Source organism: Perissodus microlepis, chromosome 9, assembly GCF_051167445.1.
Source record: "Perissodus microlepis isolate ML-2025 ecotype Zambia chromosome 9, ASM5116744v1, whole genome shotgun sequence".
Taxonomy (NCBI): Eukaryota; Metazoa; Chordata; class Actinopteri; order Cichliformes; family Cichlidae; genus Perissodus; species Perissodus microlepis.
The window spans coordinates 4,851,748-4,864,713 of record NC_140469.1 but is presented as its reverse complement, the minus strand read 5'-3'; the positions used below and the strand labels follow the sequence as shown (position 1 = coordinate 4,864,713).

At 40.2% G+C, this 12,966-nt stretch overlaps 1 protein-coding gene across 6 annotated transcripts in view; it reads right to left on the bottom strand.

Moving 5' to 3' along the window:
- The window catches only part of slc12a7b (solute carrier family 12 member 7b), a 67,238-nt gene that overhangs the window by 46,965 nt on the left and 7,307 nt on the right, over positions 1 to 12,966 (bottom strand). The window contains exon 1 of one of the 6 annotated variants that reach the window (XM_084938783.1): positions 682 to 1,090. The exons of 4 other annotated variants lie outside the window; for them this stretch is intronic. In XM_084938783.1, the coding sequence (XP_084794909.1) occupies positions 682 to 790 (109 nt within the window). In that variant the 5' untranslated portion in view covers positions 791 to 1,090. Of the gene's footprint in view, positions 1 to 681; positions 1,091 to 12,966 lie in introns of those variants that run through there. One more of the 6 variants, XM_084938780.1, reaches the window with a different exon arrangement.

Here is a 12,966-nt window from a genome sequence, read left to right as displayed (position 1 = left end):
GGCGTCAGGACATTGTGTAAAAGTTCTTTTATCCTGTTGTTTCTAACACCAAGGAGTTCACTGTGAGGTCTTCAGTCATGACTCATGCAGGAGTTTGCACATCAATGGTAACCAACAGAGAAGTCAGCAGATGCTGAAGTCACTGAAGCTCTGCTATCCCTGCATTTGTTACCAACACTAGGATTACATGGCATAACGCAGAAAAATTAAAGTTAAACTAAATCAAAGAACATTTAACTCATTGTGTTTAGGGCTTCTGCTTAAAAGCCATCAGCTGAGGAGTGAAACAAAATGAAAAAACAAAGAAAAAAGGAGGGACTCTGACAGAAGGAAAAACCACATTCATGTCGAACTCCCATGAGTGGCAGTATCGTGTGAGGGAAGTTGGCGTCTCACACAGCTACAAGCAAGCCTTTGCTCAAAACCCAATCATCCCTTCACATTATCTGCCCACACACAGCTGTAAACAGGTTTTCAGAAAAAAAACCTTGCAATAAAGCAAAATTATCAGCTTCCACTGGACACTGTGAACAAAGTCTGGAATTTTCCAGAGCTGCTTCCTCTGTACCGTCTCGACAGAAGGATAAAGATGTATTCCGACGCCTGAGCCTCGCTCGTAAATTTGATCTCATTTGCACCAGTTGCCCACCTGGCACAGAGAAATAAAACATGTGATCTCACCTGTGGCGGCGTCCTCCTCCTCCTCTTTCAGCACATCATTTTGGTCATTCCCCTCTTCTGCCTTTCTGGTGCCGTCCTTCACCGGCACCACGGTGAAGTTGGTGGGCATTTTATACCCTGTGCTTCCTCTCAGTGTCTCCTGTTTGTCACACTCTTATCTCCCGCAGCCCTCCTCCGCCCCCTCTGTTCTGCTGAATCTTTTCCTTTCTCTGTCCAGCAACTGTCACTCTTCTTCTCTTTCTTCCTACTGTTCTCCGTTGTTTGCTTTCTGTTGTTCAGACCAACTTCCCTGGTGTACTTTACCCTCATGGGCAGGACGCTGTGTCTTGCTTCTGAGTTTTTGTTCCTATCGCTAGGATTCTGCTGTCCACCCATGTGACCCCGACCCCCACCGCACCAAGTACCCAAATAAGGAAGAGCGCTGCTGCCCCGCCCAATGGGGGGCAGTGCACATGAACGCACACACACACACACACACACACACACACTGTGGTTGAAAAACTACATGCATTAGTGCTCATCTGTGAGTGAGAGCACATATAGCAGCTCTTTCTATGCCTGAGGGCAGATCCCCTGACCAGGAATGCAGCCTTTTTCTCACACACAGGCACAACAACCACCAGAAACAATCACCTTTGTTCAAAGAGGAAGTGCAAAGCTGCCACACACACACACACACACACACACGGACACACATGTATTTCCTCACTTGCTATGCAATAATTTAAACCCCATGTGCAGCAAGTGTGCAGCAATGCTGTTCTGAAGATGTATATAGACTGTGTGAACATATAACCCTAAAGAGCGTTAGCACATATGCTTATGTGTGGAAACACACAGATTTCTGAAAGATGCTCATATCTGTATAGAGTGAGCTGTACATCATCCAAGGTTTAACCAAAACTGAATGGTCACTGAGACATAATAGAGAAACTTCTTTCAGGGATTAAGAAACAGGAGAACATCGAGCCTTTGTGCAGTCTCCACAGTTAATCCTAACCTGTCCAACTTTTGCTGAGTACTTTAAAACTATCTTTACACAGACCGTCATCTTGGTCATAGGTTCATACTACAGGCCTTTTTTAAGAAAAGAATCAGCACAGAAGTCTCTAGATGTAAAACCCCATCCAGCTGGTTTGGGATCAAGTGGTCAGACGAGTGAATGGAAAAACAAAGCAGCGCATTTGTGTGCACTTGTACAGGATTGGAGAGTTAAAGTTTCTGCACATTGCTTCATTTGTATAGAGTCACAGCGGCTAGACTCTATCCAAGCTAACACAAGTCAAGGGGCAGGAAAGACGTGCTCACATCACAATTACAGACAGTAATTGTAGCTGTGATTGTGGCAATCAAAGATTTTTGGAGGTACAAAAAAAACCAAAAAACTGTCGAACCTGTTAAACCAGCAGGTGTGAAGCAACAGACGTCTTGCTGTCAAGCACCAGCGCTAATAAGGAACCATTCTACCCATTTAAAATACCATTGTTCTCTTAATTTTTCCCCTAATCTGTTCCATTTGTGCTATTGGGTTGACGAGAATATAAAAGATGGATAGGATCTAAAACTTTCGACTGGTACTCTAAGACTAATAAAGTATCGTAGCGTTTCTGAAAAATAGTAAAAGGGAGGAGAAAATGGCTTTAGGTGCCTCATGTTCAAATCCATTTGACCTTAATTCTAATGATTCATTTCCTCTGAATATATACTACACTGAAAATGACACTAGCTATCAGGTCTCAAACACCTTATGTGATTGGAAATGTGATAGAAACAGTGAAGTCCACAGAATTGAGTGCAGATGGCCAGAGTTTTTATAACACTAGCTGAGTGTGACTGTGAACACATGGAAACCAGAATGAGATCCCGCCCCCTCCGGTAACTTCCCCAGTGTGACGACACATGAGATCAATAGAGTCAAGGGAAGGGTGTGGTGTGCAAAAGCAGGAAGGGGGAGGCGGAGCGTGCACGGTGCGAGAGAATCAAAGAGAAAGAGAGATGCCCAGTTAGCAATGCGACTCGCTCACAGCTCATTTCTCAATACTGAACCAGAGGACGGACGTAGCACCATCTAGGACTTTCTACAGCATTCTTAAAGCTTGGGAAACCTTCACTCCTCAAACATCTTCAGTGAAATATTTGTTAGTCACATTAAAAAAAACCCCACAACATCCTTATTATCAAACATTTATTACTCTAGTCTTCAGAAACTAGACCTCTTTCAATTAAATAACTCCTGTCAGGGGGTGTGGTTGCAAATATGATGCTGGACCCATGCTACATGCAAATCACTCCGAGCTGCAGCTACAGCCTAAACTAAAGCAGCCAGCATTCCTACTACTGTTTCCCTGCATCAAGAAAGGAAAGCTTGGATCAATAACTGATTCCTAAATGCGCAGTAAGTATTACGGTGCTTCTAAGGTAACAAAGGCAGCTCTTACTTGCTGCTCAGTGGATGAGCAATGATCTGCTGATTAAGTGGCCAGACACTCAGACTGCTTTCTCAGGGACAGTCCATGCATCCAGGCCTGGGGGACAATGTCCCTTTTTGTGAGAGCATTTACACCAATAAATAAGGGAGGTTGGAAAGTAGGCTAAAATGCTGTGACATAAGCAGTTCTCAGGCTGTCTCACGGTTGATTTGACACACAATATGAAGGAGGAAATGTCTTACATAACTTCTCCAGCAAAAGGGCTAAAAAATTCCCATAGGAGGGAAATGATCAATTGTGGTGAAAAAAAAAACAAGAGCAGACATTAGCTGTTTACTGGTCATCACAACTTTCCAGTACTTATTTGTCTTACACTTACAGGAATTATTACTGAATTTGTTTTACTGTAATTCCCGCATAGGTATACAGTGAGTGCCACAAACTCATGATTCATTCCCTCAATTAACACATACAAAGGCACGAATATCTATCACCTTACTGGAATGTGTTGATAAGAAACTGGGAGTCTGAACCTAAATTTGACCTCCACAATATACTAATAAAGTAGTATGAGGATAGTCACTTCAGTGTGTACAAAATAACTGGATTTAATCTACCCATTTATATGCATTAACTCCTTTTTTAAGTGCCTTTTATACTCAACTGCACAAAATATTCGAAACCAAGGGTTGTGTGTGTGTGTAAAATCGGGTTGATTTTAATGTTTTGAACATGTTTTTTCGAAAGGTTTGATTTTTAGTGGAAATACAGACCAACTTCAGAACGTGTTTTAAAACAAGACGAGGTTGTGGGTGTGTGCAAAGTCAGATACCTGTCACACATGACTGGTTTGAGTATGTAAGTTTCTGAGGAGGCTAGTGGCTAAACAGTTACACAGACGTTTGAGAAATAAACACCCCTAATCCCAGTGGCATTATTTAAACGATCAAAGTATTAAATTCCACGTGTTATATCTTGATTATTAACTTTTTAATTGGGTGTGGCCTTCCCAGGCCAACATGTGGGTTTGCCTATTCAGTCACTTCTCCAGCTGTTTTTGTACAAGCCCTGAACTTTAAACATCGCCTAGTAAAGGTGTCCCTGACAACACAAATGCAGTCAGATGGTACACTAACTGGTCTCTACCCTGTCAGCACCCCAGTACAAAGTCTGTGTGATGTCAGATTTTGTTGCTTCTGTGGATCAGAGGGTACAGTGGTGAGGCCCCCTGAACCACCCGACCCAAAAAACAAAAAACAAACAAAAAAACCCAAAACAAAACCCAAACATGACAGGAGAAACCATTTACGATTTACTGTTACATTGAAAAGTGTGGTAATCCACATTTTACATGAGCATACACACAGCCTAGGCTCCTGGTTTTGCAGACAGTGGGGAATTTTTCTGCCCCGAGAACAACAGCACTTAAACTGAGTTCAGAACTCTCTCTGGCGGCTCGCATTTCCACTCCCAAAATAGATGTATTGATTGAACCTGCAGGGGAAGATGGGAAGACGCTGGATTTGCAACACATACACCAAGTGCAGGCCAATGACACAAGGACAAACTTCTCAGCAGTGTAGATCATTCCTGCTGTTGTGCAGCCTTGAGACTCCCTGGTTTTTATCTTTTTCATGGCTATCATATCTAACAGTTCACTCTTTCTTTGTCAAGTTTTAAGCCTCTGTTTTATATTACAATCTAGAGATGTTTGGTAGCCTGAAGATGTAAAATCATTATATAAAGGAAAATACAGAGAAATGTATTTAATAGATTTGATACAAAAGCAACAAAGAACAAATCTGAACTATTATTTACTTTGCTAAAACTTGGTTAAGCTCAGGTTCTGAAATTTCATTAAAATTGCATTTAATTTTACTGCAATTAAATTCAAATAGAGTATTTTGAAATGAATAAATGTTATTATTTCAGCTACAATGAAAAATAACACTAACACACCTCACATTATCTCACGTTTACCACATAGCCTGTCTGCCTAACCAATATATTACACTGCCCTCTGGTGGGCAAAGGAGAAAAGTGAACTCAGTGTAAAACTGTGTATTTGTGTATTGTATCTTTATTTTGAACATGTATAAGTGTATAGTATAAGAACAACAACCGAGAATAAAGAGACACGAACAAACAAATCAAAACAACAGGAAAACAAAACAATAATAAAAATCATAATTAACTTACATGTTGAAAAAAGAGTAGGAAGAAGCATAAGCTATATACATAATCCCACCCCTTACACTATTTGGTAACTAACAGTCAACACTTTTTCTTCCTGTTTATGCCCTATCACTTCAGAAATTTGTTACATGTATTTGCTTTAATAACCCTAGTACTGTAACACATCAAAAGACATACAAATTTACAGATATATAAACATAAACAAACTTGTGCACCCAAACACATATACACATCCCTGGTGTGAAAATAGTGTGTGACAAGACCCGGTCAAAGCCCTACCTCCTCCCTGTACATATTTTTGTACCTCTTTTTAAACCAAGTCATGCTGAGATATTGCTGCAGTTCTTCACTTAATCTGTTCAACAGCTTCTCTCCATACACAGAGATGCAAAAACTTTGTAGTGTACGGATACAGGGATGTTCAATAAAGTCAATAAAGGAAACTGTGGTGTCTTGCAGGCTCAGATGGAATCTCTTTATCATATCATGTGAGTTCAGATCACATGCTTTTTCACACGTCATCTCCCCTTCCATTACTTCCTTCTCTCAAACGTGCATCACTTTTGACCTACAGAGTCCAGAGGTTACAGACAAAACCTGCTAATGTACGTAAATTCATACTAATAAAACAAAATCCTGACAAAATGGCAGAGAGCCAAATGGAATTTACTTTTTAACCTCCAGTTAAGCGGAAAACCAGTTTTTTAGTTCCTTCTGTTTTTACTAGTTCATTTTCACTAGTTTCCCCAGATGATTACTGATGAAAACATCGCCTCCAACAGACACAAAAAAGGAAAAGAATATGTGTTCATGTCCAAAAACCCAAGAAGCAGTATTAGTTGCACAATCAGGTCCACACTGGCAAGTGGAGAAAAGAAATGTGAGAATTCCAAACATACAAAGTCTTACGTTCCTAAATGTAATTATGAAAGTGCGAGTGTACCACTTGGGTTCCCTTCTGAAACATTTTAATGACATTTGTCTGGTACTGTATGTGAACTTACATCTGTGGCAAGGAAACAATACTGAAAAATCTACTTCACTTCAGTCTACTTGCATAAAATGATAATACAAGAAGTTAAAGACACATAATATCTGCCTTACAGGAAAAATAAAAGACCACTCTGCATTATTTAACTTCATCAAAAACTGTTGAAGGTTATGGTACCAATTCTAGTCTTTCCAGTTTTTAAGTATTTATTTTGGCCAAAGGGCAAACTTCCAAGCCCAGGAAATGTTCTGAAAAACTGTGAAAATCAGTGATCTTTAGGAGTGCTGGTAGGTGGATTTTGTTATGTGCGTACAGAGAGTACTATTAAAATCGCTATCTAAATCGCTACGAGAAAAAAAATCCATTAATTAATTATATAACATTGAATACAATTCATTTGTAAACAATAGTACAAAAATGCTATAATCTTACAGTTGCAAGAGTAAATTTCTGCATTAAATATCAACAACATTTTAATTCAAGTTACAATTACAGACAAACACAATCTGAATGAACTGAGAACACACAATCAGTCGTTTTGTTTTACTGTCTTTATTGAACCTTGAGCAATCACTCAAAGTCCAGGCTGTACAGGATGTGAACCTGTAGGCCTCTCCAAAAGTTACTTGGAGTCAAGAGTTCCACTTAAATGACACTAAAGCATGTGTTGGGAATCGGACCTTTCCTCTAAATGACAGTCTCCTCTACATCTCTACTAGTAGACATGAACTGATCCAGTAGCCAGGGAACAGAACAGCCAATTTCCAGCGTTTTCAGCCAGGACCAGTGACTGGTCATTCTCCCAAATATCTGATTACAGGCCGGTCTGTTTCATGTGCACACAACATACGCACAGAGATGCAGGCAAATACTGACTCGCACACTCATAGCCACATGCAAACATGTCATTAGTGTGAAATTTCTCACTGTTATTGAAGACACAAAGTTCCCCAAAGTAAAGCATGGAGGGACCACCACGCAACAAAGCTAATGTTCATCTTCATCCAGCTGAACATATGAGATTTGAAAGAAGCTAACAAAAAGAACAGGGCTAAAGCTAATAGTAACCATAAGTCAGCATCATCAGTATGAGATTTGGAACAGCAAAAATGATCAAAGCAGTTACAAGGAAGATTATGGAAACGGGTAAAAAAAAAAAAAGTGAAAATGATTAAGATCCTGTTATCTGGTGATATTATAACACAATGAACACTTGAATTGAAAAAGAAATTGCAAAGAAATCCTGAAATGTACTTCAAATTTGGGGGAAATTAATAATTTCTTTTAATTATTAAACTAATATTTAGCATTTTTTTAAAAACAGTTGATATTTGTTTGTATGTGCTTGTATGGGCCAAATATTGCACAAGAAAATTGCAGTCAGTGAATCTCTAAATGTACATTACACTTGAAAGAGTCAAAATCTCATCCCAATTGTGAAGCACAGTGGAGGGAGCATCGTGGTTCGGGGCTGCTTTGCTACTTCAGGACAGGAATGCCTTACAATAGTTGAGAAAACACTGAATTTAAAACTGCAGCTAGGAGAATGACAGTGCAGCAGTCAGTATCTGGCCTTCACCCAATTCAATAACAGTCCATTCATTTGACTGCTTTGGGGAATGATCGTCAACACTAACGCTGGACAGGACTGCAACTGAAATGGTGTCATGACCTCAAAATGAATACTCAATCAAGACATCCCAGATGTATAATGATCCGCACTTTCTCATAAACACACTGTAGTGCAGCCTTTTATTAAAAAGCCTAACCTCACTCCTTTAAAGTTCACTGCTTTAAACCCAGACTGATTTCTAAAAAGCAAAGGTGCAGGGGAAAAAAGCTCCAGACCAAAAGTGTTTAAATCTTATTTCAAGGGACAGAATAGCAAACAATTTACACTTGTAAAAGTTTTGAATGAACTTATTAATTCAAGGGATACTATTATATTCAGGGCTGCACATAAGTGTTCTGGAGGAGTACAGACATTTGTTCAAAACTCTTAAAGATGTCGAAGAAGCAAGAAGCAAGCTCCGTAAGCAATTACGCGCAAAAGAAGCGTGTTCTCAGAATTTCCAGGAACATCTTATGTACACAAACGTGAGTTCCAACTTCTTATCCCGTGCGCGTCTTTTATTTTGACAGCGAATGCGCACCTGCTGACCACTTATGTGCAGCCCTGGTTATATTATTGTATGTGTATGTATCGTTTCAAACTGTGAAGGACTTTGTAACTGTGTGATCTGAAAACTGTTTTTATTTTGAGAAATTTTGCTTAATTTTATCCAATTCTGTACTTTACATGTTTACAACAAAAGCATCTCCATACAAGTGTGTTAATAATCAGATTGTATGTGTCTGCATTTGTGAGTCTGACAAAAATTCAAACAACATGGACAGGTTTTTATATAGCGCTTTTCTACTCTGTCTGAGCACTTAAAATACTTTATATATCTAATTCATTCACCCAATCACACCCATTCACACAAGCACTTATTCTAAGCGCTCTATCTAAAATTCATACACATTCACACTTCGATGGGTGCATCGGAGAGCAATATGGGGTTAATATCTTGCCCAAGGATATTTTGCATGCAGACTGGAGCAGCCAAACCACCAATCTTCTGGTTAGTAGCTGACCTGCTCTGCCACCTGAGCTACAGCCACCCCAGCATAACATAATAAGAATAGAAAACATAACCCAAAAAAAAAGAAGAAAGAAAAAAAACCTGTCTTGGGGCAGTGAGTAAGATCAGCAAAAACAGAAGTTGACTCAAGTTTTTTGCTATCTCAGTTCCTTTTTTCAGCAGACAGCTCAGCCCATGTCATGAGAGAGTTTGGAAGGATTGAAGCTTGCACTGCATCAGTCTCATCCCTGGAGTTTTACAGGACTGTAGTCATTTAGGCTGGGGTGGGGTTAAGGAGGTTGTCTGTGAAGGTTCTCAGTCATCCAGGTCATCGTAGTCAAAGGAGCTTGCAAAGAAAAGCGTCTGGACTTCTTTAAGTTGCTTGAAGACGTTTCACCTCTCATCCGAGAAGCTTCTTCAGTTCTAAGGTCAAATGGCGGAGAGTCCCAGATTTAAACCCAGTGGGAATATCCCCCCAAAGAGGGACAAAAGGACCCCCTGATGATCTTCTAATCGCCTGAGCCAAGGTGTGAAAACGGGTGTGGGTCCTAATCAGCCAGGGTTTCGGGTGAGCTCATTGTGAAACCTGGCCCCACTTTATCATGCGATTTCCTGAGGTCAGATGGCCCAGGATGTGAGTGGCCGTTAAGGCGTCTGGGGAGGGAACTCAAAACTGGATTATAGATGGCAGACAGTTGGTGTCTTAAACCCCCGCCTCTGTTCAAAGATGGTCGCTCACAGTGGACATAGATGGCTTCTTTCACTCCTCTTTCAAACCATCTGTCCTCTCTGTCCAAAATGTGAACATTGGCATCCTCGAAAGAGTGTCCTTTATCCTTTAGATGCAGATGGACTGCTCACAATGAGCTCACCCCACCATTTGACCTTAGAACTGAAGAAGCTTCTCGGATGAGAGGTGAAACGTCTTCAAGCAACTTAAAGAAGTCCAGACGCTTTTCTTTGCAAGCTCCTTTGACGGTTAAGGACGTTATAATAGGACTCCTAATTCAGAGACAGGCGGAACATGATACTCACGCAATGTCTCTCTCTACACATTTCTGACATCTGATATCCACTGATGCCATAACCAAGTAACTGTACTGACAGTGCCCAGCTGCATTTTCTCCTTACATATACCCAAGGTAGACACAATAGCACAAACAGAAATTTAACACAGCTTTTTATGGAAACAAAGCTCTTCTGTTTTGAAGTTTTATCAACTGCTCTATTCAGTAAATAAAGCAGTATTTGTATTGGGTTTGTTTTAATATTATTGTTGAATAAACATATTTGGTCATTTTAAAAGTTGTTATTTTCTTTATTTTGGATGATTTCACTGGATGGGATAATGCTAATATGTTTAAGTGTCATCATCTTATGTCTTCACTCTCTCTGGACATAATTTTAAATATGTATTTTGCTTTCTAGGGGCCTCATTTGGCTTTATGTTGCTCTACAACAATATTTACCGTGATAGGAAAGGCAAAAAGGCCAAAATGACTCACAGTAAATGCCTTACTTAGTTTTACACATACAAGAGGTGGAAAAACCCCTGACTATCAACCCCAAATGTAGAGAATGTCTAGGGGAAAACACATGATGTAGTTTTTCCCATCACATCTGTTCAGCAGCAGTGGTTTTCTGGTGCTGAAAGACTGTTAGCATTATTAACCAGACCACTTTCATCGTGTGTTAAAATAAAACAAACTGCACTGGTATGAGCAGTGCTTTGGAGGTGACTGGTAAAGTTTCACTTGCTTACTTCCATTTTCAGTTTGGTGCATTGCCTAAGAGATACTATGCACATTTAGTGACTTCTTAATCTAGATTTTGGTGTAAGTCACAAAATATGAGGAGCTATCTTTCCTCTAGTATCTCATATTTATGCAGTGTTAGTGCTGGCCCCAAGCCCCCCCTCCAAAAAATAAATTTAAAAAATTAAAACAAGGAGGATTGCTTGATGAAGAGCATCCAGCATGAAACATGTACCACATCACACATAATGCTCATGAGTCAGAATTCCATACTACAGTGATTGGGACTCTGGTTAGGACCCCACATTGGTCATTTTTGCTCCGTACCATTTCTGCCAGTGTCTAGGCCTTGGATAGCCCCTGCAATATTCTCCTGAATGATAGGTGTCCCCACTCAGACAGAACCTCCACACCAGCACTGGTACAGGAGGAGAAGGAGTCTAAACTGGAAGCAAAGAAATTGCTGAGTTTCTTACTTTCTTTTTCACAATAGTTAACTTGTGTCTTAGACTCGGCTACGCTATGTGCTGGCTTACAAAAATCAAGAAATCACAAGTTGAAGGGACACTGCAACATGTAACGTCACTCATTGTCCTATGGCGTGGGTTTGCCAGGGCAAGGGTAATGACCCCACTACCGCCCCCTCTGGCACTGCTGCTTAACAGGGTTCTTTTAAAAAGGGACAGGGTGGACTTTTTTTATGTGGTTATGTGTGTCTACATACAAGTACAGTAAATACTTTGTCTATCAAAACTCTGAAATAACAGGTGAAAATATACTGAACCTGTAGATATACACTGTTTTTTTCATGCCTGTGATGACTGTATGTAAATTTTTAACCACAGCTGTGCATGTAAAAAAGTATGATAGTATATCATACCATCCCATGCTAAAACAACTATTGCTACAACCTACTGACATAGAAAAGAAACACCTGTGTCAAGTTATCTTTAACTTCAATTTTGTAACAGATGAAAAACAAAAACAAAAGAGAAACCCTAGTTAGTAAAAACGGTCAAACTTGCAGTGATGTCAAAGCAGGAATTTATAGTATTTTTTTAAGTTTGTCACATTTTTTTTGTTTCTATAAGACCCTTTGTGCCTTGTAGTTTGGAATAGATTTGCACCTGAAACTGACACCGATAGACCCCATTGACCACTCATCCAAATTTACTAACTGCACAAGTAAGATTCCATTATTGCTTTGGTGGTAACTGCACTGTAAAGTGTTATGATAATGTAGATAATGACCTGAGGACAAATGCCCAATTCAAAATAAAATTACCTGATAAAAATGTAAAGATTGAGCTAAACTGTGACCCAAAGGAGAGAGTCTTCTGAAACACCCTCTGTCTGACCGATGTAACCCCCACCCCCACCTCAGACACATACATCGCCCTGTGAGTGTTGCGTGTAAACAGCAGTGTAAATAGGGAGCAAGTGGAACAAATATGTGAGACTGAACAAGGCCACACAAGAGCAGGAGCAGATATAGTGGATGCCAGGGCCCAGTTGGTGCTGACTGCTGGGTTCCAAATAAAGATGAGGGCAGCACATGACACCAAAGGTGCATGCCTTCTTGAACATGAACACACACACACACACACACAGAGAGAGAGAGCAAGTGAGCCTCTGGAATGACATTCTGAGGACGTTCATTTACCAGTTCTGTCCCACTCATTCTCTACACACAATGTAATTATTAGCTGTAGCTGTAATATACAAACCCTCCACCTAAAAAATACATAAATGTTTTTCCCAAAAAGTTAAATCATCTGGAAGTAGCATTTTCAGCGGGAGAAATGTTTTGTCACTAATCTGCAAGTGACTTCTTCAGTCTTAGCTGACTGCAGGTTTCCAGCCTTATGAACAGTACATTTGCATAATGACTGAAACTAGCACCACTGGTGAAAAATTTTCTGGATCATTAATAAGCAAATTGTCTTGACCACTAATAAGGGACCATTGATCAATGGTCATGAGTACCATTCACAGAGAATTGGGGAATGGCTGCAATCACAGCACTGTAAGATGGTGAAAGATGTAGCCTGAGGCCCCCTCCTCGATTTCACGTAAATGGCCTCCTTGACTCCGCGCTCAAACCAGCATTCCTCCCCGTCCTGGATGTGTACATCATCATCATTGAAAGAGTGTCGACTGGCCTGTAGGTGTAAACAGACTGTGGAGTCCTGCCCTGACGAGGTAGCTCTTCTGTGTAGTGCCATCTGCTTAGGTAGAGGTTGTTTGGTTTCCTCGATTTATAAATCACGCCAATCCTCCTGGCACTTAAC